The sequence below is a fragment of the Ranitomeya imitator genome, chromosome 1, assembly GCF_032444005.1.
Source record: "Ranitomeya imitator isolate aRanImi1 chromosome 1, aRanImi1.pri, whole genome shotgun sequence".
NCBI classification, from domain to species: Eukaryota; Metazoa; Chordata; class Amphibia; order Anura; family Dendrobatidae; genus Ranitomeya; species Ranitomeya imitator.
In genome coordinates, this window is record NC_091282.1 from 10,374,015 (window position 1) to 10,401,672 (window position 27,658).

Consider the following 27,658-nt stretch of genomic DNA (forward strand, 5'->3'; position numbering starts at 1 on the left):
TATGTAGAGAAGCGGATTTTTATAAAACTGTGCAGTGGTCTCTTCATTTTTGCCAGAGCTGTATATATTCATTCCTAACAGGAACCAGTGGTATATATACATCCTGTCACATCATGTGCCGCAATATTCAACATAAATTACAGCAGCTGCGCCCTTTTTCTTTTCCTCTGTCAATACCCTTATAGGCCAGCAGGGTAGAGGGCGCCAGAGAGCTGCAAGCTCATGACTAAAAGTGAAGTTTTGATGACACTTCCCAATTGCAGACACACTTCTCCCATTCCTTCCCAGTGTTCCACTATATCACATGCAGGGACGAGGGCGGCGCCTCTGAGGTTACTGATTCCTAGAGTCACCAGTCCTCAGGACTGCAGTTATCAGAAGAACTGACTTGGCTCACACAGTCCTGACCGCAGAAGACTCCACTCGTCTCCAGTATCAATTTACTCACAAGAGATGGAAAAGGAAGTAACGTCAGGAACCGGCACTGTATACCCGAACTACAACGACACAACCGACAAGTAAGGCTATTTTCACATTTCCGTCTTTCCGCTGCCGTCGCAATACATCGATTTTTGAAAATGCAGAATCCTGCATTTTCCCATAGACTTGTATTAGCGACGTATGTGCTCACGTTTTGTCCGCCGGGCACTGGATCCTGCGAAATGTGACGGCCCGTCTTTTGCAAAAAACTTCAAGGGAACGTTTTTCTGTACATTGTAGCCAGTGCTTATGTCTGCGCATGTCCGGCAGGAAATCTCCTCTCTTTCCTCCCCGGGATTAAAGACGGAAATGTGAAAGAAGCCGAACAACCCAGACACCGCACTACGGACAGTCACCACAGGTCCTGAGCCCCGCCCCCCGATCACATGACGGTGACGTCACCACAGGTCCTTCCGCTCTCAGTGCAGCAGCTCCGTCCTGGTTGTGTGCAGCTCGTGTTCTCTGGTGTCAGCCAGCAGCAGATTTCCCGCCATTCCGGTGAGATTACAGGAGGGTTTGTGGTAAATCTGTGAGAGGAGAGTGTGGGGTGAGATCAGAGCTGTTCCTGTGGAGGCTCCTGCTCCCTGTGACTGCGGCTCCTCACTGTTGGGGACGGGCAGCATTGTATGGGGGATGTGCAGCGTCTGCTCCTCATCTCACGGCCCCCGCTGGAGGTGTAGTTACCACGGTGACCGTCCTCTGCTGGAGGTGTAGTTACCACGGTGACCATCCTCTGCTGGAGGTGTAGTTACCACGGTGACCGTTCTCCTCCTACGAGGCTGATAATGAGCGGTCAGATCGGTGGAGGAGGCCGCGGTGGAGTTTTGTGGCTTTTCCTCCAGATTCCTCCTGATAAATGTTGATATTTGGCAGAATTTAGTGATTGTCGTTCTGTCGTCCCCGGTGATTTCCATCTTCTCCTTCATCATGAAGACGCCGGCAGGACGAGATCCCTCCAGCTGATCCAGTGCTCATCCCTCCTCCTCCTGAATGACCCCGAGGATGGACGAGGACAGGGATGAGACCACCAGAAGATTATTCCACTTCGCCCTGGAGATCATCTCCCTGCTGAGCGGAGAGGTAACTCCTCTACATTTCTATCAGCTTTATTGTGTTCTGTGACAAGTCCGACATCCAGAATAGAGAGAAGGATTCTTTACTGTAAGAGCAGTGATTGTGTGGAGCTCTCTGCCCGGAGGAGTTGTCATGGGGATTCCCTATAAGAGCTGTAGAGGGGCCGGGATGTCTGTCCGGAGGGGAATAATATTCCCGGTTATGGCCCCAGATTACTGGAGACAGTTATTGATCCCGGGATTTCTACTGATTGTCAGATCTGGAGTCGGGAAGGAATCTTCTCCCTAAGTGTCTCTCTCCATACACAGGATTACACCATAGTGAGGAAGACACCGGGGGACGGTGTGACTCCCATCATCCATCTCCAGGAGTCAGGGGGGCGGAGCCCGGGCCCCATCACAGAGCCTCCCCCGCACTCCCTGCTACATGAGAGGAACAAGAAGATCCTGGAGCTCAGCAACAAGATGATTGAGCTGCTGAACGGAGAGGTGACTGCTGGGAGATTATACAGGACTGGAGGATTCTGGGTGATGAGCGGAGAGGTGACTGCTGGGACATTATACAGGACTGGAGGATTCTGGGTGATGAGCGGAGAGGTGACTGCTGGGACATTATACAGCACTGGAGGATTCTGGGTGATGAGCGGAGAGGTGACTGGCTGGGACATTATACAGGACTGGAGGATTCTGGGTGATGAGCGGAGAGGTGACTGCTGGGAGATTATACAGCACTGGAGGATTCTGGGTGATGAGCGGAGAGGTGACTGCTGGGATATTATACAGCACTGGAGGATTCTGGGTGATGAGCGGAGAGGTTACTGCTGGGACATTATACAGGACTGGAGGATTCTGGGTGATGAGCGGAGAGGTGACTGCTGGGACATTATACAGCACTGGAGGATTCTGGGTGATGAGCGGAGAGGTGACTGCTGGGACATTATACAGGACTGGAGGATTCTGGGTGATGAGTGGACAGGTGACTGCTGGGACATTATACAGGACTGGAGGATTCTGGGTGATGAGCGGAGAGGTGACTGCTGGGACATTATACAGGACTGGAGGTTTCTGGGTGATGAGCGGAGAGGTGACTGCTGGGACATTATACAGCACTGGAGGATTCTGGGTGATGAGCAGAGAGGTGACTGCTGGGACATTATACGGGACTGGAGGATTCTGGGTGATGAGCGGAGAGGTGACTGCTGGGACATTATACAGGACTGGAGGTTTCTGGGTGATGAGCGGAGAGGAGACTGCTGGGACATTATACAGCACTGGAGGATTCTGGGTGATGAGCAGAGAGGTGACTGCTGGGACATTATACAGCACTGGAGGATTCTGAGTGATGAGCGGAGAGGTGACTGCTGGGACATTATACAGGACTGGAGGATTCTGGGTGATGAGCGGAGAGGTGACTGCTGGGAGATTATACAGGACTGGAGGATTCTGGGTGATGAGCGGAGAGGTGACTGCTGGGAGATTATACAGGACTGGAGGATTTCTGGGTGATGAGCGGAGAGGTGACTGCTGGGACATTATACAGGACTGGAGGATTCTGGGTGATGAGCGGAGAGGTGACTGCTGGGAGATTATACAGGACTGGAGGATTCTGGGTGATGAGCGGAGAGGTGACTGCTGGGAGATTATACAGGACTGGAGGATTTCTGGGTGATGAGCGGAGAGGTGACTGCTGGGACATTATACAGGACTGGAGGATTCTGGGTGATGAGCGGAGAGGTGACTGCTGGGAGATTATACAGGACTGGAGGATTCTGGGTGATGAGCGGAGAGGTGACTGCTGGGATATTATACAGGACTGGAGGATTCTGGGTGATGAGCGGAGAGGTGACTGCTGGGACATTATACAGCACTGGAGGATTCTGGGTGATGAGCGGAGAGGTGACTGCTGGGAGATTATACAGGACTGGAGGATTCTGGGTGATGAGCGGAGAGGTGACTGCTGGGAGATTATACAGGACTGGAGGATTCTGGGTGATGAGCGGAGAGGTGACTGCTGGGAGATTATACAGGACTGGAGGATTCTGGGTGATGAGCGGAGAGGTGACTGCTGGGACATTATACAGCACTGGAGGATTCTGGGTGATGAGCGGAGAGGTGACTGCTGGGAGATTATACAGGACTGGAGGATTCTGGGTGATGAGCGGAGAGGTGACTGCTGGGAGATTATACAGGACTGGAGGATTTCTGGGTGATGAGCGGAGAGGTGACTGCTGGGACATTATACAGGACTGGAGGATTCTGGGTGATGAGCGGAGAGGTGACTGCTGGGAGATTATACAGGACTGGAGGATTCTGGGTGATGAGCGGAGAGGTGACTGCTGGGATATTATACAGGACTGGAGGATTCTGGGTGATGAGCGGAGAGGTGACTGCTGGGACATTATACAGCACTGGAGGATTCTGGGTGATGAGCGGAGAGGTGACTGCTGGGACATTATACAGGACTGGAGGATTTCTGGGTGATGAGCGGAGAGGTGACTGCTGGGACATTATACAGCTCTGGAGGATTCTGGGTGATGAGCGGAGAGGTGACTGCTGGGACATTATACAGCACTGGAGGATTCTGAGTGATGAGCGGAGAGGTGACTGCTGGGACATTATACAGCACTGGAGGATTCTGGGTGATGAGCGGAGAGGTGACTGCTGGGACATACAGCACTGGAGGATTCTGGGTGATGAGCGGAGAGGTGACTGCTGGGACATTATACAGGACTGGAGGATTCTGGGTGATGAGTGGACAGGTGACTGCTGGGACATTATACAGGACTGGAGGATTCTGGGTGATGAGCGGAGAGGTGACTGCTGGGACATTATACAGCACTGGAGGATTCTGGGTGATGAGCGGAGAGGTGACTGCTGGGACATTATACAGGACTGGAGGTTTCTGGGTGATGAGCGGAGAGGTGACTGCTGGGACATTATACAGCACTGGAGGATTCTGGGTGATGAGCGGAGAGGTGACTGCTGGGACATTATACAGGACTGGAGGTTTCTGGGTGATGAGCGGAGAGGAGACTGCTGGGACATTATACAGCACTGGAGGATTCTGGGTGATGAGCGGAGAGGTGACTGCTGGGACATTATACAGGACTGGAGGATTCTGGGTGATGAGCGGAGAGGTGACTGCTGGGAGATTATACAGGACTGGAGGATTCTGGGTGATGAGCGGAGAGGTGACTGCTGGGAGATTATACAGGACTGGAGGATTTCTGGGTGATGAGCGGAGAGGTGACTGCTGGGACATTATACAGGACTGGAGGATTCTGGGTGATGAGCGGAGAGGTGACTGCTGGGAGATTATACAGGACTGGAGGATTCTGGGTGATGAGCGGAGAGGTGACTGCTGGGAGATTATACAGGACTGGAGGATTTCTGGGTGATGAGCGGAGAGGTGACTGCTGGGACATTATACAGGACTGGAGGATTCTGGGTGATGAGCGGAGAGGTGACTGCTGGGAGATTATACAGGACTGGAGGATTCTGGGTGATGAGCGGAGAGGTGACTGCTGGGATATTATACAGGACTGGAGGATTCTGGGTGATGAGCGGAGAGGTGACTGCTGGGATATTATACAGGACTGGAGGATTCTGGGTGATGAGCGGAGAGGTGACTGCTGGGACATTATACAGCACTGGAGGATTCTGGGTGATGAGCGGAGAGGTGACTGCTGGGAGATTATACAGGACTGGAGGATTCTGGGTGATGAGCGGAGAGGTGACTGCTGGGAGATTATACAGGACTGGAGGATTCTGGGTGATGAGCGGAGAGGTGACTGCTGGGACATTATACAGCACTGGAGGATTCTGGGTGATGAGCGGAGAGGTGACTGCTGGGAGATTATACAGGACTGGAGGATTCTGGGTGATGAGCGGAGAGGTGACTGCTGGGAGATTATACAGGACTGGAGGATTCTGGGTGATGAGCGGAGAGGTGACTGCTGGGATATTATACAGGACTGGAGGATTCTGGGTGATGAGCGGAGAGGTGACTGCTGGGACATTATACAGCACTGGAGGATTCTGGGTGATGAGCGGAGAGGTGACTGCTGGGACATTATACAGGACTGGAGGATTTCTGGGTGATGAGCGGAGAGGTGACTGCTGGGACATTATACAGCACTGGAGGATTCTGGGTGATGAGCGGAGAGGTGACTGCTGGGACATTATACAGCACTGGAGGATTCTGAGTGATGAGCGGAGAGGTGACTGCTGGGACATTATACAGCACTGGAGGATTCTGGGTGATGAGCGGAGAGGTGACTGCTGGGACATACAGCACTGGAGGATTCTGGGTGATGAGCGGAGAGGTGACTGCTGGGACATTATACAGCACTGGAGGATTCTGAGTGATGAGCGGAGAGGTGACTGCTGGGACATTATACAGGACTGGAGGATTCTGGGTGATGAGCGGAGAGGTGACTGCTGGGACATTATACAGCACTGGAGGATTCTGGGTGATGAGCGGAGAGGTGACTGCTGGGAGATTATACAGCACTGGAGGATTCTGGGTGATGAGCGGAGAGGTGACTGCTGGGACATTATACAGGAGTGGAGGATTCTGGGTGATGAGCGGAGAGGTGACTGCTGGGACATTATACAGGAGTGGAGGATTCTGGGTGATGAGCGGAGAGGTGACTGCTGGGAGATTATACAGGACTGGAGGATTCTGGGTGATGAGCGGAGAGGTGACTGCTGGGACATTATACAGCACTGGAGGATTCTGGGTGATGAGCGGAGAGGTGACTGCTGGGAGATTATACAGCACTGGAGGATTCTGGGTGATGAGTGGAGAGGTGACTGCTGGGAGATTATACAGGACTGGAGGATTCTGGGTGATGAGCGGAGAGGTGACTGCTGGGACATTGTACAGCACTGGAGGATTCTGGGTGATGAGCGGAGAGGTGACTGCTGGGACATTATACAGGACCGCACTGGAGGATTCTGGGTGATGAGCGGAGAGGTGACTGCTGGGACATTATACAGCACTGGAGGATTCTGGGTGATGAGCGGAGAGGTGACTGCTGGGACATTATACAGCACTGGAGGATTCTGGGTGATGAGCGGAGAGGTGACTGCTGGGACATTATACAGCACTGGAGGATTCTGGGTGATGAGTGGAGAGGTGACTGCTGGGACATTATAAAGGACTGGAGGATTCTGGGTGATGAGCGGAGAGGTGACTGCTGGGACATTATACAGGACTGGAGGATTCTGGGTGATGAGCGGAGAGGTGACTGCTGGGACATTATACAGCACTGGAGGATTCTGGGTGATGAGCGGAGAGGTGACTGCTGGGACATTATACAGGACTGGAGGATTCTGGGTGATGAGCGGACAGGTGACTGCTGGGACATTATACAGGACTGGAGGATTCTGGGTGATGAGCGGAGAGGTGACTGCTGGGACATTATACAGCACTGGAGGATTCTGGGTGATGAGCGGAGAGGTGACTGCTGGGACATTATACAGGACTGGAGGTTTCTGGGTGATGAGCGGAGAGGTGACTGCTGGGACATTATACAGCACTGGAGGATTCTGGGTGATGAGCGGAGAGGTGACTGCTGGGACATTATACAGGACTGGAGGTTTCTGGGTGATGAGCGGAGAGGAGACTGCTGGGACATTATACAGCACTGGAGGATTCTGGGTGATGAGCGGAGAGGTGACTGCTGGGACATTATACAGCACTGGAGGATTCTGGGTGATGAGCGGAGAGGTGACTGCTGGGACATTATACAGGACTGGAGGATTCTGGGTGATGAGCGGAGAGGTGACTGCTGGGACATTATACAGCACTGGAGGATTCTGGGTGATGAGCGGAGAGGTGACTGCTGGGAGATTATACAGGACTGGAGGATTCTGGGTGATGAGCGGAGAGGTGACTGCTGGGAGATTATACAGGACTGGAGGATTTCTGGGTGATGAGCGGAGAGGTGACTGCTGGGACATTATACAGGACTGGAGGATTCTGGGTGATGAGCGGAGAGGTGACTGCTGGGACATTATACAGCACTGGAGGATTCTGGGTGATGAGCGGAGAGGTGACTGCTGGGACATTATACAGCACTGGAGGATTCTGAGTGATGAGCGGAGAGGTGACTGCTGGGACATTATACAGGACTGGAGGATTCTGGGTGATGAGCGGAGAGGTGACTGCTGGGACATTATACAGCACTGGAGGATTCTGGGTGATGAGCGGAGAGGTGACTGCTGGGACATTTTACAGCACTGGAGGATTCTGGGTGATGAGCGGAGAGGTGACTGCTGGGACATTATACAGGACTGGAGGATTCTGGGTGATGAGCGGAGAGGTGACTGCTGGGACATTTTACAGCACTGGAGGATTCTGGGTGATGAGCGGAGAGGTGACTGCTGGGACATTATACAGGACTGGAGGATTCTGGGTGATGAGCGGAGAGGTGACTGCTGGGACATTATACAGCACTGGAGGATTCTGGGTGATGAGCGGAGAGGTGACTGCTGGGAGATTATACAGCACTGGAGGATTCTGGGTGATGAGCGGAGAGGTGACTGCTGGGACATTATACAGCACTGGAGGATTCTGAGTGATGAGCGGAGAGGTGACTGCTGGGACATTATACAGCACTGGAGGATTCTGGGTGATGAGCGGAGAGGTGACTGCTGGGACATACAGCACTGGAGGATTCTGGGTGATGAGCGGAGAGGTGACTGCTGGGACATTATACAGCACTGGAGGATTCTGAGTGATGAGCGGAGAGGTGACTGCTGGGACATTATACAGGACTGGAGGATTCTGGGTGATGAGCGGAGAGGTGACTGCTGGGACATTATACAGCACTGGAGGATTCTGGGTGATGAGCGGAGAGGTGACTGCTGGGACATTATACAGGAGTGGAGGATTCTGGGTGATGAGCGGAGAGGTGACTGCTGGGACATTATACAGGAGTGGAGGATTCTGGGTGATGAGCGGAGAGGTGACTGCTGGGACATTATACAGGAGTGGAGGATTCTGGGTGATGAGCGGAGAGGTGACTGCTGGGAGATTATACAGGACTGGAGGATTCTGGGTGATGAGCGGAGAGGTGACTGCTGGGACATTATACAGCACTGGAGGATTCTGGGTGATGAGCGGAGAGGTGACTGCTGGGACATTATACAGCACTGGAGGATTCTGGGTGATGAGCGGAGAGGTGACTGCTGGGACATTATACAGCACAGGAGGATTCTGGGTGATGAGCGGAGAGGTGACTGCTGGGACATTATACAGCACTGGAGGATTCTGGGTGATGAGCGGAGAGGTGACTGCTGGGAGATTATACAGGACTGGAGGATTCTGGGTGATGAGCGGAGAGGTGACTGCTGGGAGATTATACAGGACTGGAGGATTCTGGGTGATGAGCGGAGAGGTGACTGCTGGGACATTGTACAGCACTGGAGGATTCTGGGTGATGAGCGGAGAGGTGACTGCTGGGACATTATACAGGACCGCACTGGAGGATTCTGGGTGATGAGCGGAGAGGTGACTGCTGGGACATTATACAGCACTGGAGGATTCTGGGTGATGAGCGGAGAGGTGACTGCTGGGACATTATACAGCACTGGAGGATTCTGGGTGATGAGCGGAGAGGTGACTGCTGGGACATTATACAGCACTGGAGGATTCTGGGTGATGAGTGGAGAGGTGACTGCTGGGACATTATAAAGGACTGGAGGATTCTGGGTGATGACGGTGTGGCTGTTGTCAGGTTCCTATACGGTGTCAGGACGTCGCTGTCTATCTCTCCATGGAGGAGTGGGAGTATCTAGAAGGACACCAGGATCGGTACCAGGACGTGATGATGGAGGAGCTCCGGCCTCTTACACCACGAGGTGAGAGGCTCCTTGTTGGCTTCGGTGGATGTGATGACTTGAGATGAGTGAATATTTCAATGTTTAGTTCGGATTACGATCGCCAATTTACAGAATTCACCGAACATAACCGAACGCCATAACAGTCAATGGGAGGCAAAAACAAACGCATGCACAACACTTTATAACGACCCCAAATTCTGCCAAAACACATTAAATTATGGGGAGAAACCAAGTGGCCTCAATTCACCCACAGTACAGATTGTAGCATGGCAGTGCGGCAATCAGCCAGGAATGAGGTATCGGGGTCGGGGACAAAATTTACAGTTTTCAGTTGAACATCACAGTACGATGAGGTGGGTGATGGATCGGTGTAGGCCTCCTGTCCTGGGAGCTCTGATATAACATGTAACACCTCTACCTGCTTCCATGCTGAGCCACACTCAGGGGGCACAAATGTGATATAAATTTCGTAGACTAACATCGTCATAAAAAGGTAAGGATAGTAACACGGGTAGTTGATTGCAAGGAAGTGGAGACGTGACGGTCTCGGAGGCCTACAGCTACAGGCAACACGCAGGGCCGGTTTTAGGCAAAATGGGGCCCCAAATGCTAACATATTGCACAACACACAGAAACATTTTGGTTGTACTTACATGCGCTGAGTCAGGCTGCTAAACGGGTGTGATCAACAATGTTGAAGTCATTCGCCGCTTGTTTCCCAGCCTCTTTCCACCGGCTGAGGAGTAATGATGAGGACAGAATGATTACTAGTAGATCAATCTGTCCATACGCAGTATCATCTTAGCAGCATATTTGCAGTTTTCACCGGGTGATGTGCTGATGAGAACAATGGTTTTTGTACCGGCATAACCAATCCAATCACTTGACGAATATCCTGCATTTTGCACTCCCCCTAGTCCTCCATACAGTATATTATACACCCCCTAGTCCTCCATATAGTATAATACACCCCCTAGTCCTCCATAGAGTATAATACACTTCCCATAGTCCTCCAAAGAGTATGATACACTCTCCATAGTCCTCCAAAGAGTATGATACACTCAATACACTCCCCATAGTCCTCCATATAGTATAATACACTCTCCATAGTCCCCCATATAGTATAATATACCCACCTAGTCCTCCATATAGTATAATACACCCCCATAGTTCTCCATATAGTATAATACACCCCCATAGTTCTCCATATAGTATAATATACTCCTCCTAGTACTCCATATAGTATAATAAACTCACCATAGTCCTCCAACTAGTATACTAGACTCTCCATAGTCCTCCATCTAGTATAATAGACTCCCCCTAGTCCTCTATATAGTATAATACACTCTCCATAGTCCTCCATATAGTATAATATACCCCCATAGTCCTCCATATAGTATAATATACTCCCCCTAGTCCTCCATAGAGTATAATACACTCTCCATAGTCCTCCATAGAGTATAATGCATAATTCTGACCTCATATAGTATAATGCAACCCCCACATAGAATATAATGCAGTCGCCCATAGAATATAATGCAGTCCTACAGTATTATGGCCACCACGTGCTCACTTGCTCACTGATATATACCGTATTCATGGGCGTGGAAAGCAGTGAAGATTCATTCCCTTTAGTAAAGGGCACATGTGATTGCCCAGCAGCAGAAAGCCTGCATCTGCGGCTACTGTGCCCGCTCTTAAGGTACCTTCACACATAACGATATCGTTAACGATATCGTTGCTTTTTGTGACGTAGCAACGATATCGTTAAGGAAATCGTTCTGTGTGACAGCGACCAACGATCAGGCCCCTGCTGGGAGATCGTTGGTCGCTGAGGAAAGTCCAGAACTTTATTTCGTCGCTGGACTCCCTGCAGACATCGCTGGATCGGCGTGTGTGACACCGATCCAGCGATGTCTTCACTGGTAACCAGGGTAAACATCGGGTTACTAAGCGCAGGGCCGCGCTTAGTAACCCGATGTTTACCCTGGTTACCAGCGTAACAGTTAAAAAAACAAACACTACATACTTACATTCCACTGTCTGTCCCCGGCGCTCTGCTTCTCTGCACTCCTCCTTCACTGGCTGTGAGCGTTGGTCAGCCGGAAAGCAGAGCTGTGACGTCACCACTCTGCTTTCCGGCCGCTGTGCTCACATTCAGTGCAGGAGGAGTGCAGAGAAGCTGAGCGCCGGGGACAGACAGCGGAATGTAAGTATGTAGTGTTTGTTTTTTTAACTTTTACGCTGGTAACCAGGGTAAACATCGGGTTACTAAGCGCAGCCCTGCGCTTAGTAACCCGATGTTTACCCTGGTTACCCGGGGACCTTGGGATCGTTGGTCGCTGGAGAGCTGTCTGTGTGACAGCTCTCCAGCGACCAAACAGCGACGCTGCAGCGATCGACATCGTTGTCGGTATCGCTGCAGCGTCGCTGAGTGTGAAGGTACCTTTAAAGTGAAATTCATATTCACTGCTCTCCACTCCCATAGTCCCTCTCATCTCTCGGCACCAGCTTCAGTGCATAGCGGTGGGAGGGACTATGGGCATGGGGAGCAGTAAATATGAATTTCTCTTTAACAGTGGGCACAGGCTTTAGCCACAGCAGTCGGCTCTTGCCTCCTGTCACCCGCTGCTCTGCTGCTTCACTGGCACCGGGCGGGCCCCTGACTCACAGGCCCCATAGCAGCTGCATGGTGTGCCGCTATTAGCGACATGCCACTGGCTGGGGGCAGGGGCGGACACTAATAGCTTGGGGCCATTGTTCAAGAAATGTGTTTGGGCTCCCCCTCCCTGCCCGGTACGCTGCTTATGAAGATGGCAATCTGGCAATGGGACCCTGCAGTCAGATTGCCCTCATTATTACTTCCCTGCAAGCAGGGGCCTACATAGCAATCACAGGGCCCCCACAGCTCTAAAAAATATATATATTATATTTTTTCACTGAGATGGAGACGTGATCAGCCCATGTGATAGGTACCTCGCCTGTGGGTGTGGTTATAGTCTGTGTAATGGATTTTTTTTTTTTTGGCACGTGTTCTGTGTGAGGAGCTAGGCTGCAGTGAGCCTGAATTGGTTTTGTCGGTTTACATATACTACCAAGACTGATAGCAACCCTGGGAATGGCACCTGGCGGACGCCGCTGACCAGGCAGCCACTTAGTTAAGCCCGTCCCATGCAAGGGTGAGTCTGAGACCAGTGGTTCTCCAAGCTGAAATATGTTTGTGTTTTTCTCTTACTTTCTGCCATTGACTGTTTAAAGTGTTAATAAACCACTGAAGTTTGGACCGAAAGCCTGTGTGTTGCCTCATTACTGCGGCCCTGCCACTGTCTACAAGACCAAATTCCTACATTTTGGTGGCTTGAACGCGGGCATACGCAGTAAGGCCAGGAAGTTTTTGCTTATTTTTACTCTGGACTCCAGCTTATGTCCTGGGTGAAAGGAGTGGAGCAGAAATGGAGGCCACAATAAAAGTGCTTATGGAGGCCATGCGACAGCAGCAGCAGCAGCAGGCTACTCAGCTGTAGCAGGATGCCATGCGACAGCAGCAGCAGGCTACGCAGCAGCAGCAGGATGCCATGCGACAGCAGCAGCAGGCTACTCAGCTGCAGCAGGATGCCATGCGACAGCAGCAGCAGGCTACTCAGCTGCAGCAGGATGCCATGCGACAGCAGCATCAGGCTACGCAGCAGCAGCAGGATGTCATGCAACAGCAGCATCAGGCTACGCAGCAGCAGCAGGATGCCATGTGACAGCAGCAGCAAGAGGTTATGCAGTAGCAGCGGATATTTAATCAACAGCAGCTGGAAACCAGCCAGCTGTTGATACAGCACATCACGGCGTCACAGACAACAGGAGCTTCACGGGGGAATCCATGATGTCCGGAAAGCGGTTCGTACAGCGATCCCCAAAATGGAGAAATCTGATGATGTTGAGACGTACCTGGAGATGTTCGAGGGAGTGTCTGAGAGGGAGAGACTACCCTGGGACCAGTGGGCAGAAGTCATTGCTCCGTTTCTGGCCCCAGGACCTATGAAAGCCTATCAATACCTACCTCTTGAGCAGAGGGAGGACTACACGATCGTCACGGGTAAGATACTGGCACGTCTTGGGGTAAATGTGTTAGTCTGGGCCCAGCGGGTACACCAGTGGGAGTTTAACCCTTCCAAGCCGGCACGGTCCCAGTATTATGACCTGTTGCACTTATTCCAAAACTTGGTTGCAGCCTGAGGTACTGTCTCACACGGCTGTGCTGGACCGCATAGTGACATAGTGATAGTAAATTTTGGAGGGCTTTGCCCCACTCCCTGCAATCATGGGTCGGGCAAGCATCCCCTCCTAATGCGCTCCAGATGATGGACCTGATAGAACGATATGGGGCTACCAAAGAGCTCCAGGGAGGGACTCCCCGGAAGGTGACCGAAAGGATCCCTAAGTCTCCACCCTTGGCTCGGTGAGCAGAGCCCATGAAGGCCGCTGAAGACTTGTCTGGGGGAGAAAGGGGCCCCATAGTCTGCTGGCGGTGCCAGGAGCCTGGCCATATGAGAACTGATTGCCCCCACAGGCTGAGTCCATGGACACAAACTTTGGGTATCGCCAATCCCATTATGCCGAACTGATTTGCGCATGCGGCACCCCAAAGGGATCCAATATGGGACATTTGTGTAAAGTTGATGTGGAGGGCATCTCAGCTGTGGCCCTACTGGACTCAGGGAGTCTCGTGACCCTGGTACGAGCCAGCCTGGTGCAAATCAGTGAATATACTTGTCGGAAAATTGGAGTGTTGTGTATACAATGGGGACTTAAAAGACTATCCTACCGCACTAGTGGTGATAAACATGCCAGCGGGGAGGTGGTGCCATGAGGTGGGGGTTGTGATTAACTTACATTATAAATTGATTTTCCTTTATTTTCTGTACTTTGGCCAACAGTTGCCTCACCCACTGGACAACTGCTGACACCGGTGGCAACCAGGTTACATTCTCCAGAAGTGGAACATGAACCTGGTGGCCCAGAGGAAGAAGTATTGGCTCCCCTTTGGTGGAGGAGGGGGAAATTCTCCCATAGAAGTGATGGCCAGGGATGAGGAAGACTTGCCGCAAGGACCTGAATTGTCAGACTTAAATGAATTGGGCGATAATTTTGGTACAGTGCAACTCCAAGACCCTACTTTGACTCGAGCCAGGGAAAATGTACTGTTTATTAACGGGGAACCCCAGCAACCTGGGGCAGCCACAGTGTTGCCATGCTTTGAGCTAAACTGAGACCTGTTGTATCGAGTTAAGAAAATATGTGGGGAAATGGTAGAGCAGTTAATGGTACCCCAGATATAACATAGGCTGGTAATGGACCTAGCGCATGCGCATGTACTCGGTGGGCATTTGGGCCAAAAGAAAACCCTAGACCAAATTTTGCAGAGGATTTACTGGCTAGAGGTCCATGAAGAAGTTAAACGGTATTGTAATTCCTGTGCAGTGTGCCAGGTAACCATTCCCCAGCCACACTTTCGAAGTCCTTTGATGCCTCTACTTATTATAGATGTACCTTTCGAAAGAGTGGCAATGGATCTGGTCAGTCCTGTCAATAAGTCCGCAAGGGGGCACCAACACATCCTAGTTGATCTAGATTATGCCACCCGGTATTCTGAGGCCGTTCCGCTTCGCTACACATCAGCTAAGCTCATAGCAAAAGAACTCATGGGTATGTTTTCCCAGGTGGGGATTCCGCAAGAGATTTTATCAGACCAAGGAACCTCTTTATGTCAAAAATTATGACAGAACTCTGCCGCATGTTAAATGTCAAACAGTTGCGCACATCAGTTTATCATCCCCAAACAGATGGTCTGGTAGAAAGATTCAATAAGACGCTAAATAGCATGCTAAAAAAGCCGTTTCTAAGGATGGGAAGGATTGGGATCTCTTACTACCATATTTGTTGTTTGTAGTGCGGGAGGTGCCCCAGGCATCTATTGTAGGGAGATTAGAATAGAGGGGGCATCATAGAGGTAAGGAATAGAATAGGATAGGAGTGATAGTAAGGTGCAGGCAGCATGGGGTTACTCAGTGAGGAAGGGGGGGTAGAGCAGGGCAGAGCATCAGGGATATAGGAGAAGTACTTCCTGATTAGGCAGCAGAGCCAAAGCAGCCTTGCCCAGGGCGAGGTGTGAGAGCAGTGAAGCAGAAAGTTCACAGACCATGGGGATAAAGCTGCTACAGCAGGTAGGGGCCCCAGGCAAGCCAGGAAGTCAGTAACAGTCAGGAGCAGATAAGCCAAAAGACAGAAGCAAGTCAAAACCAGGGAGTCAACACACTGAACGGAAACACTGAGTCAAGACGGGAATAGGGGAAAACAGGGACACAGGTTCAGACAGCAAACGCAGCAGGACAAATCAGAGCAATCAGTGTCAGCTACAGCAGCACTAGGCAAAAACTATAACTGACATCGCCTGCAGGAAGCAGCAGCGATAAATAGCCAAGCTGAGACCAGACTGAGGCTGAGAAAGGTTAACTCTTGACATGACCAGACCGGGAAAAAGGGAAAACAGGACTCAAAACGCGGTCTGGATCATGACACCTGTGCTGCCAGTGTGTTGAATGCCCTGCTGAATAGTAAAGTTAAACTGTTGGAAAAGAACTGTGACTCTGAGATGTTTTGTGGAGCTTGGGAACGAGGAACACGAGTGACAGAACCTGAGAGGAACCTGGCCGTGACTGTAAGTGTACTGCTGTGCACGCTGCACATGCAGCCGAAGGGACACTGTATTATATCTGTGGGGCGCCAGGGTGTGGGAACAGAACAGCCAGCTACCACAATTACCACCCTGGCTGCCTTACATATACACGGCCTTCCCTTTATGCAGGTTCAGCTGAGACAGCCATTGATCAAACTCAGCCTGGAGAGCTGTTGAAAACTCATCAGCTGTTTGACTGCGATCTCCAAGGCATATCAATTTTAACACTGCCTGATTGTGGTGAGCACTGGCTGCACAGTACGAAGGTGGTGGGGATTCGCTCTGCACTGTTGGAACACGTGTCTCAATAAAGCAGAAGTTTAGGGTGCAGGTGGAGGCCCTAGAGGAGGAGGCAGAAGCAGTGGAGGAAGTGTAAGTGTAAGGAAGTGTAGAGGTTTGTCCTGCAAGCCTTGGGGATTCCAAGACTTGTGGAGCAGCGTCTACCCCCACAGCCACCAGAGTAACCCAGTGCCCAGTCAGCGAGATGTAACGCCCTTGGCCATGCTTACTTGTCCAAGTGTCTGTGGCATAATGCACCCTGGTAGACAGAGATTTAGTCAAGAAACAGGTGATGTTGTCTGCGACATGCTGGTGTAGCGCAGGCACAGCTTTCTTCAAAAAATAATGGCGACTGGGTAATTGGTACTGGGGGACGTGATGGCCATCAGCTTTTGGAAACTGTCTGTACCAGGCGGAAAGGCAGTATTTCCGTGGCCAACACATTAGAGATAGTAGGAGGAAACAATCTTTTACGTGACCACAACTGCGGTACCATGGGCTGGCTGCAGTGCTGAGAGAGGGATGATTACGGGGAACCGGACAAACTGATGGACCGTGAGAGAGTTGCAGGAGGAGATATTACAGGGGATTGCAAAAGATGTGGTGTGCTCGTTCTCTGAGATGGGCCTAAAACAGCAGGCACGTCCGCATCCGTTACAGCTAATGGTAGGCTTTCAGTCAACGTGACTGGATCGGGGAAAAAACCTGAGGTTCTGAGGTTGAAGACCTGCGTCCCAATAGTTGGCATGGTAACAGAGGAGGAGGAAGGAGCAGCAGATGCGATTGATGGGGCCGGCTAATGGTTGTTGAGGTCCGCTGGTCCGCATTGTTGCGCAGTGGGTTTCCCAGAGTAATGCATGTTGATTGCTTATCTGAAGGTTCATACATGTAGTAGTCACATTATTGCACTTTTTAACTCTAAAAAAACACCAGTACACAGGCAAAGGTGCTTACGTGTCCAGGCCTCTAAACAAATGCACTATCAAGGTGCAGCGGACCCAAGTTAAGATGGCGACTACACAGGTGCAGTAATACCATTGAGGCAGCCAGCCTACAATTAGGGATTGGTACAACAGTGCAAACAAATAATCTGTATGTGCCGATGTTCACACAGAAATGCAGAGCATATGGCTCAAAGCCTATTAATGACGCCATATGGTGGGCTAACCAGTGCTGACTATAATGCATCCCGTGTGAACAGAGGCCACAGTTTACAGAACCATCTGGGCCCAGCTGCACCCTGAAAAATATATAAAGTGCACAAAAACATAACAATGTATGTAAGGTATTGGTTGATATTATGGCCACAACACTTAAACTGGCAACCCACGTCAAGGGTCCTTACATTTGCCAGTCCTAGTCTAACAACAAAAAACACCATAAGAGGAAAAACCTCCGCTAAACACGATTTGGCTACGTGCCTCAGTTAAGTAGTAATCCACTACTTTGATTCTGCTGGTACGGGAAATTAGGAAACGCATTGGTGTGGAGCTCTATTGTTGCACATCTCAAATATGTAACTTTCACACCTATACCACTACTTGGGGGTCGAGTTATTCCATCTTGAATAACTCTCATACACAAATGGAAGCACATGGCTGCAAACAAAGAACTGGTTTCTGCTAGCCAACACATTCTTGAGGGAGGGGGGATGAGTGATTTAGAATTACACAGAGTGAGAAGGGGATCCAAGAAGTATCGTTTCTCCTTGCGGAGAGTGACATGATAAGCATGTCGAGGTGAGGAGACTTAAAGCTGCAATGCTCCTCTGGGAATTATGCAAATTGTCTCTTCAGACAGGAAGAGGACTAGAACTCTAGTGCCACCTATTGGAAGTACCAATCCTAACAGTCAATGTTGACCCTTTAACGAGCTTTGTCACATGACTTAGGATAATAGCTAAACCAGAATCTCCATTTGCAGACACTGTGTTTCGGGGTACTGCCCCTCATCAGTGCAAAGTGGAGATCTGGTTTGGCTGATTGAGAGGCGTCTGACCGGGATCCAAGAAGTATCGTTTCTCCTTGCGGAGAGTGACATGATAAGCATGTCGAGGTGAGGAGACTTAAAGCCGCAATGCTCCTCTGGGAAATATACAAATTGTCTCTTCAGAGAGGAAGAGGACTAGAACTCTAGTGCCACCTATTGGAAGTAGCAATCCTAACAGTCAATGTCAACACTTTAATGAGCCTTGTCACATGACTTAGGATAATAGCCAAACCAGAATCTCAATTTGCAGACACTGTGTTTCGGGGTACTGCCCCTCGTCAGTGCAAAGTGCCTGCAAATTGAGATTCTGGTTTGGCTATTATCCTAAGTCATGTGACAAGGCTCGTTAATTTGGGAAACAATCAAATATAATGGGGACTTGAACCTACGATCCTATAAATACTGGGCTTCATAGGAAAACCTTGGTGGCAAGGACAGGGGTCTTCGACAGGCCCCCGGCAGCCATTGCAACCCATTTTCAAGTGACTGATTGGCAGCACCCAACCGCTTACCTGGTACTGTCAGGGTGTCAGCGCCAGTGAAATGGTTATACGGCAGCCATCAGAGCTCGCCCCACAGACCCGCATCTGACCTCCTCCATGCATGACACCAGATATCAGGAAGGGGTTAAAGAGCCTTATCACATGACGTCAGAATGCACGGGGTGGGGAGTCCTTGCCTCAATGAACACAAAATGTCAGGAGCTCCGCTCTTCCTCTTCATGGGGTCTGATCACAACGATATAATTGGGATGGTGATGTAGGTGTTGGCCCTGCAGAGACATCGGGCAGCACAAGCTGGGGGGGAGGAGGACTAATAATAAGTTTTTCACTCTCCCTTAACCCCATCACGACATGGGCTGTACATGTGTCGGCCACCACGCTGAATCGCACGGTGACCAGTTAAAGATGAAAGGTTGTTTCTTTTTTAATAAAAAACCTGTACATGTTTGGTATCTGTGTACTCATACTGGCCTGGAGAATCCTATTGCCAGGTCAGCTTCACTGTATAGTGAACATGATAAATAAAAAAACCTCAAAAAAACAATTGTGAAATTGCACTTTTCTTGCAACTGTCCTGTAAAAAGCAAGCCCTCGTACTGCTATGGGGATGAAAAATAAACTGCTATGGCTATATCGAAGCAGATGTTGAAATGTATCTCTATTAAAAGAGAAATAAATATGCAGTAACTCGTCTATTAATAGGAGGACGGCAGGTTCTCTCTTCTTAGAGATCACTGGTAAATGGTAACCGTCCTTCCCCCCAATCTCCATAACGGTGAATTAGGAGAGAAGAGACTGCTGGATAGAAATGTGGAGCTTTCTCCAGCTCCTCTGTGGTTCCATTCCTGGTGGAGGGAAACTTGGAGAAGTTGTGTTTCTTAGTGCGGCTCCTCCATCTGACTGACGAGGGTCTTCTCTGTCCCTCTCCTCAGGGTCCTCATCCTCCGAGTGCAGAGCAGAGAGCATTAGGCTTTGACCTCGCTGATTATCACTTCATACTTGGGGTCCACAATGTGCTGGGACCTCGGTACCGGTGGAGAGGAACACAAAAATGTAATTTAGTCCCTGATACATAAACCTAGAATTACCGGTTCTGAGACGTGTCTCATATATAGACAGATACACGGCCAGTGATGTATTCAGTCTGTGTCTCCACAGGTGGATCCAGGAGGAGAAATCCACCAGAGAGATGTCCCCGTCCTCTGTGTCCCCAGGACTGTCCGGAGGAGAATCACAACATCCCGGAGGATCATCAGGTAGATGACACTGAAGCCCCCACAACATCTGACCATGAAGTGATGGGACCTGAGCTCATCTTACATTTTTCTTTTTAGGGTGAAGATCTGATTGGTATTAAGGTTGAGGTTATACATGGAGCACAAGAGGCGATCGCAATATGGGCCGATCAGCAGGGTGAGGAGGGGAGACTGTCATGTCTGTTCTGTGGTCACCTACTACTACTCCCATCATCTCATCATCACATAACACAATCTATTCCATCACTGTGTGTCTTCTACAGATGGATCCAGGAGGAGAAATCCACCAGAGAGATGTCCCCGTCCTCTGTGTCCCCAGGACTGTCCGGAGGAGAATCACAACATCCCGGAGGATCATCAGGTAGACGGTGCTGAGCCCTGTACCGGATCTGTATATGGGGGGACATTTCTGATCGAGGTCATAGAGGTCACAGATTTTGGTGGTTTCTTGTATTGTGCTGATTGTTACATCTGATATATCAGGAGGAAGATCCGACTAAGAATAAAGTGAAGGAAGAGACAGAAGAAGAAGTGATGACGAGGGGGGATCAGCCGTGTGTGAGTGACGGGAAGGAGGAGATTCCAGGAGATGTTTCCACAGGTATGTGATAATGACCGGCACGTGATGATGATGATTATGACCGGCGTGTGATAACGATGACCGGCATGTGACATCGTGTGGAGTCTCCGATGCAGTGAAGATTTATCTACTGTCCACATCACAGCAGAATCATCCGGTGATGGCGCAGCTGCTCCTGCAGAGTCCTGCGGTGCACTGATGAATAACGGCGCTGCCTTCACACCTTAATGATTGAGGAAGCACAGATTTAGTTTTCCTTTACATTTGTGAATATTTCTTCCATCATTTCTGTCCATATTTGTCTTCCACAAGTCCCGTGCTCCTATATAAATGACTGAGCTTGTGTTACAGGTTATGAATCTCCCCGTCCTATGGATCTCGGTGATGTAGCAGCCTCTGCCTGGTGCTGACGAGTGATGACACATGTCACATGTAGAGTCGTCCTACCTGTCCCCTCTGTTTGCCTCCCACTGCCTTTTACACTGAGGCCGACGTTCTGGTCCCTCTACATCCAGGCGGCCGCCCGGTGGCATGAAGTGCCCTGTGGTAAGTCAGGAAGTGCCGTGCTATGGAGGTGTGGGTCAGACATACGGCTGTCATCCCTCTGCCACTATGGAGGCCATCTTGGATGTAGAATGACCAGAACACCAGTCTCAGTCGGAGGACAGCGGAGGACACCAGGTAGTTGACAGTACATGACAAATGTTTAGTCCCTCCTCTGTACCAGTGCGGAGAATTGCTTTATCATAAAAGTGATTATGAGCTTGTATCTACAAACAGCTGCGATGGCCACATTTAGAGTTCTCGTTATCTGACTGTCATGTTGGTTTTTGAGACCTGGATCAATCAACGTATAAACATGGAGACAAGATATTGCCCCGAGTGGGCGCCCCTTACGATACACGGATTATATCCCCTGTCAGCATGTCATTTATGGCTGATATTGTAATATGGATATATTCACTATATGGGGAAAAGTATTGGGCCACCCGCATCAGTCATCAGTCATTGCATTCTGGCTTCTCCTTCAGTCCCTTTTGCCCTCTGGTATATAACATTCAGCCCTTTTGCTCCCCAGTGTATAACATCCAGCCCCGTTTTCACCCCCTGGTGTATAACATCCATGTAACGCTCACACCCAGACTGGTTGGTGCAGGCGTGTGGAGGTGTGGCCCCACTGGACCACTGACCAGACTACCCTGGAAGGGGCGTAACTAAGTAGCTTCCTTGGTGTTCGCTGGAGCCTCTGATGGTAAGGTCAGACTTGTGCGGCAGGTAGCTACCAGGTAGCACTCCAGGGTGGTGTCTGGCTGTGGCTGCTGATCCCACTGGAGGAGCAAACACAGGCAGACAGGCACCATGGCTCTGGCACTGACAGGCGGATGGGTACTGCAGAGACACTGGCGGGCAAACGGGCACGGCTGAGACCCTGGCAGGCGGGCACGGCTGAGATACTGGCAGGCAGGTGGGCACGGCTGTCAGGACAGGGCTGATACTCTGGCAGGACAGGTAGGAACCAGTATACAACCAGTATACAAACGGGTATATGGAACTGGTATGAACCTGTTCAGACAAGTGGGTATATGGGAACAGGTAGGGACATGTTCGGACTGGAGGATATAAGGAAACAGGTAGGGACCTGTTCGGCAAGTTGCAGAATGGACGTACAGCAAGACCACAAGAGAGGATGCAAAAACAGAACCACAGGAGGTGGAGCCAAGAGCAGAAACGTAGAAAGCTAAGAGGAGAGGAGGGGGAGGAGCTAAGTGCAGAGAAGGAGGAGGCAGAGCTAAGAGCAGAACCTCTGGAGGTGGAGCCAAGAGCAGAACCTTTGGAGGTGGAGCCAAGGGCAGAACCCGCTGGAGGTGGAGCCAAGAACAGAACCCCTGGAGGCAGAGCCAAGAGCAGAACCGCTGGAGGTGGAGCCAAGAGTCAGAAGGCGCAGAGCCACAGGTTTGTGGCAAGCAGAGCAGAGAAGCGCAGAACCACAGGTTGTGGCGAGCAGAGAGGCGCAGAACCACAGGTTGTGGCAAGCTGAGTAAAGAAGAGCAGAGCCACAGGTTGTGGCAAGGAGAGCAGAGAGGTGTAGAGTCACTGGTTGTGGTGAGCAGAGCGGTGCAGAGCCATTGGTTGTGGCGAGCAGAGCAAAGGGGCAGAGCCACTGGTTGTGGTAAGCAGAGAGAGAGAACACAGAGGTACACACAGCAGAGTGGGAATTGCAAACAAGCAAAGAACGGACATAGACGAGAGTTCAGACAGGGACAGACTCGGATACACGAACAGGACGTGGATATAGGCCTGCGAATTGCAGCCCTCAGAGACAGAACAGGACTTGGCAGCTCAGTAGCAAATACTAACTGAGGGAAATAGTTTGCTCAGGCGTCCTCCAATGGGTGAGGACGCCTTAAGTATCAGAGGCCTCTAGGCAATTATCCGGGGACACCTTAGGAAGGTGCACACAGTCTCATTAAGAATCTGGAATTGCCAGCGCTGACCCCTATGCACACAGCTAGGAGGCGTGCTCGGAGCAGACAGACATGAGGCACACTGCATGGCCCGGGGTGAGTAAGTTCATGTATCAGGCAGGTGGGGGATGGAAGGCCATGCAGTGATGCCGGCGGGGTTGTTAAAATCCAGCCCTGTTGCCCCCCAGTGTATAACATCCTGCCACGTTTTCACCCCCCCCCCCCCCCTCCGGTTTATAACATTATTATTATTATTTATTTATATAGCACCATTAATTCCATGGTGCTGTACATAAGAAAGGGGTTACATACAGCGTTATAGATAGCATTTACAGTAAACAAATTTACAATACCAGACTGGTACAGAGGGGAGACTTGCGCACTTACATTCTATGGATATATATAACATCCTGCCCCGTTTTCACCCCCCCTGGTGTATAACATCCTGCCACGTTTTAACCCCCCTTTGGTGTATAACATCCAGCCCTGTTTTCACCCCCCCTGGTGTATAACATCCTGCCCTGTTGCCCCCCAGTGTATAACAGCTGGCCCTGTTGCACCCTGGCATATAACATGAGGCTCCACACCTTTTTTTTTTAACCAGTAAATAGGATGAAATTATTTTCTGACAAGAATTGTTTTACCAAAGAAAGAAACTCCTGCCCAGATCCACTGTGATTCCTCCTAGATTTGTGAATAACATGATAACAGGGTGTTACCATTCTCCATGCATGCGTCCCAACACTTTCTGACACTAGGCACTGATTGGACAATGTAGCGGATCGCCCTTTTGATAAAGGGAATGGTAACACCGAGTTGTCAGTATTTTCTTGCATTTATAAGTTGAATATCAGAATAACTTCAAAGCTTAGTGAAAAATAGCATTGTTACTCCAGGAATGTGAGGATGGGAAAACTAAGAGAAAAATATTCAAAAATTAATTACAAAATTGATCTGTAAAGCCTATAATGGGGGGAATGTTTTTCAAAAAAATCATCTCTAGTTGTACATGAAAGAAGTCACACCAGAGAGAAGCCGTACTCCTGTTCAGAATATGGAAGGGGCTTTCCACATAAATCAATCTTGCGAGGCATGAAAACATTCACACAGAGCTGTGATTATCAGCATCTGGACAGGCTAGAGAAAGCGCATCTCACCAGAGACGACCAGAGATTTCACATAGTGCGCTCAAGGAGGAACAAATGTGAATATCTCAGCAGTGGAGGGACACAGAGCACAACAGACAATCAAGAAGAATCAAGGGAGCAGAGGGCTTTTTGCAAGGTATTTAACTCCACAGGATCCGTCCTTTCCTCAACCCCCAATCTACTAAAATGCTTGTGCACGCCCTCATCATTTCCCGCCTTGACTACTGCAACATCATTTTATGTGGCCTCCCTGCTAACACCCTTGCACCTCTCCAGTCCATCCTTAACTCTGCTGCCCGACTAATCCATCTCTCTCCTCGCTACTCCTCCACTTCCCCCCTCTGCAAATCTCTTCACTGGCTCCCATTCCCTCAGCGTATCCAGTTCACATTGCTAATACTGACCTACAAAGCCATCCACAACCTGTCTCCTCCATATATCTCTGAACTAATCTCTCGATATCTTCCCTCACGTGACCTCCGGTCCTCCCAAGACCTCCTTCTCTCCTCCACACTTATTCGCTCCTCATCCAATCGCCTCCAAGACTTCTCCCGAATATCCCCCATCCTCTGGAACTCTCTGCCCCAACACGTCCGACTATCAACCACAGTCGGATCCTTCAGACGGAACCTGAAAACTCATCTCTTCAGGAAAGCCTACAGCCTGCACTGACACCGCTGCTGCCTCATCACTATCGAAGCTACCGCCTCACCAACACCGGAGCTACCGCCTCACCAACACCGGAGCTACCGCCTCACCAACACCGGAGCTCCTGCAACCCTCAACCTACTGTCTCCTTCCCCATAATCCTGTAGAATGTAAGCCCGCAAGGGCAGGGTCCTCACCCCTCTGTATCAGTCCGTCATTGTTAGTTTGTTTACTGTATGTGATATTTGTAACTTGCATGTAACCCCTTCTCATGTACAGCACCATGGAATCAATGGTGCTATATAAATAAATAATAATAATAATAACTCAATTTTTGGAGATTTTACCCAGGAATTGAGATTTCTGAGACGGAATAAGAAATACATAGAATCATCAGAGCTCAGGGGTTTTTGCAAGGTATTTAACTTAATTTTTTCTTTTCTTGCAAGTGAGTAGTCCTCTTTAAAGTGCGCCTGTAATTAAGATTTACCCCCTCCAGAGCTATTTCTGTCTTCTAACTTTTCTTATCATGCCCTCAGACATACTGAGTACATGATTATGGTGGCTGGAGCACAACTGCTCCTGGATGTAGAGCCACCTTTGTGACTAGTCAATCACAGTGATTAGCACTGCAGCCTTGCAGCGCTGGAGTCCTGGGTTCAAATCCCACCAAGGACAACATCTACAAGGAGTTTGTATGTTCTCCCCGTGTTTGCGTGGGTTTCCTTCCGGTTCCTCCCACATTCCAAAGACTGATAGGGAATTTAGATTGTGAGCCCCATCAGGGACAGTGATGATAATGTGTGCAATCTGTAAAGCGCTGCAGAATATGTTAGCGCTATATAAAAATAAAGATTATTATTATATGATAATGAAAAATTAAAACTCCATTTTAAATTGTGTGGACTCTTTTCTACACTAAGGGCATGATATGAAGCTTGAGAGAGAAATAGCACTGGTGGTATATTAAGGAGGTAAATCCCGGTGACAGGTTCCCTTTAAGAAGTACCTTTCTATTTGCTGTCTAATCTCTGCCACCCCTGACTTGTGCCAATGTCACCAGTTTAAAAGTGTTCTTCAATTTACCCATCGTTGTGTTAATGTTATGGCATGCAGTTGTCTTCCTTATTACTGGTACTTTCACTGTCGAGGTTCTTCATTGTGAGCTCCATAAAATAAATATAGAAATTCCTTTTGTGTTGTAGAAAAAATTAAAATCCAATCTACCTTTCATCCCTATAGGAAATCCTTGTGAGAATAACGGTTTATCACTAAATTGTAAAAAAGAAGATATCGGGAAGCACTCTAATGGAGAAAACCTCATTACCCTTCATGGACCTCCTGGACTTCACAGTACTTCACTTTCTTATAATTCTACTACTCATGAGGAACCCTCTCCTGAGCAATCTCACATTGTTACCACAATTCCAGGTCACAAAGTGGATACAAGATTTCAGTGTGACAAGCAACTTACTAGAAGCTCAGATGTTTTAACACAAAGAAAGCACAAAGGAAAAAAGCCATACTCCTGTTCAGAATGTGGGAAATGCTTTACAAAGAAATCACAATTTGTTATTCATGAGAGAATTCACACAGGAGAAAAGCCATTTTCATGTTTGGAATGTGAGAAATCCTACACAGATAAAGGGAGTCTTAATAGACATCAGAGAATTCATACAGGAAAGAAGCTGTATTCATGTTCAGAATGTGGGAAATGTTTTACATATAAATCTAAATTTGTTATACATGAGAGAATTCACACAGCAGAAAAGCCATTTTCATGTTTGGAATGTGCGAAGTCGTTCGCAGCTAAAGCGAGTCTTAATAGACATCATAGAATTCACACAGGAGAGAAACCGTATTCATGTTCAGAATGTGGGAAATGTTTTGGAAATAATTCACATCTTATTAAACATCACAGAATTCACACAGGAGAGAAGCCGTTTTCATGTTCTCACTGTGAGAAATGCTTTACAGATAAATCAAGTCTTGTGACACACGAGAAAAGTCACACAGGAGAGAAGTATTCATGTTCAGAATGTGGGAAATCTTTTATATATAAATCAAGTCTTGCTGCACATCACAGAATTCACACTGGAGAGAAGTTACATTCATGTTCAGAATGTGGAAAATCTTTTTTATGTAAATCAAGCCTTGCTATGCATGAGAGAATTCATACTGGAGAGAAGCCGTATTCATGTTCACTGTGTGGGAAATGTTTTACACAAAAAGTAAGTTTTGTTTTTCATCAGAGAAGTCACACTGGAGAGAAGCCGTATTCATGTTCAGAATGTGGGAAATGTTTTACAAAAAAATCTCATTTTGTTAGACATCAAACAACTCACACCAGGAAGAAACCGTTTTCATGTTTACAATGTGAAATGTGCTTTTCACATAAATCACAACTTCTTAACCATCAGAGAATTCACACAAAAGGAAAGCCTTATTGATGTTCAGAATGTGGGAAATCTTTTACATGTAAATCAAGTCTCACTATACATGAGAAAATTCGCTCTGGAGAGAAGCCGTATTCATGTTCACTGTGTGAGTGACGTTTTATATGAAAATATAATGTTGTTCTACATAAGAGAACTCATGAAGGAAGAAACTGTAGTTATGTTCACTGTGTTTCGTACATTTTAATAAACAGTGGAAGACC

General features: G+C 49.2%; 1 protein-coding gene across 1 annotated transcript; it reads left to right on the forward strand.

Moving 5' to 3' along the window:
• Positions 1-858: 858 nt before the first annotated feature.
• On the forward strand, positions 859-27,658 carry LOC138657441 (oocyte zinc finger protein XlCOF22-like). The gene is made up of 9 exons (XM_069745234.1): positions 859-978; positions 1,414-1,560; positions 1,863-2,042; positions 9,299-9,422; positions 20,061-20,158; positions 20,237-20,315; positions 20,422-20,519; positions 20,642-20,759; positions 26,242-27,658. The coding sequence occupies exons 2-9, from the start codon at positions 1,471-1,473 to the stop codon at positions 27,447-27,449; spliced, it is 1,995 nt and encodes a 664-aa protein (XP_069601335.1). The 5' UTR covers positions 859-978; positions 1,414-1,470; the 3' UTR covers positions 27,450-27,658.

Coding starts and splice junctions, on each gene's coding strand:
- LOC138657441 (XM_069745234.1), top strand. CDS start 1,471: ATGACCCCGAGGATGGACGAGGACAGGGATGAGACCACCAGAAGATTA. Junction 20,159..20,236: donor ACATCCCGGAGGATCATCAG/GTAGATGACACT, acceptor TTTTCTTTTTAG/GGTGAAGATCTGATTGGTAT. Junction 20,520..20,641: donor ACATCCCGGAGGATCATCAG/GTAGACGGTGCT, acceptor CTGATATATCAG/GAGGAAGATCCGACTAAGAA.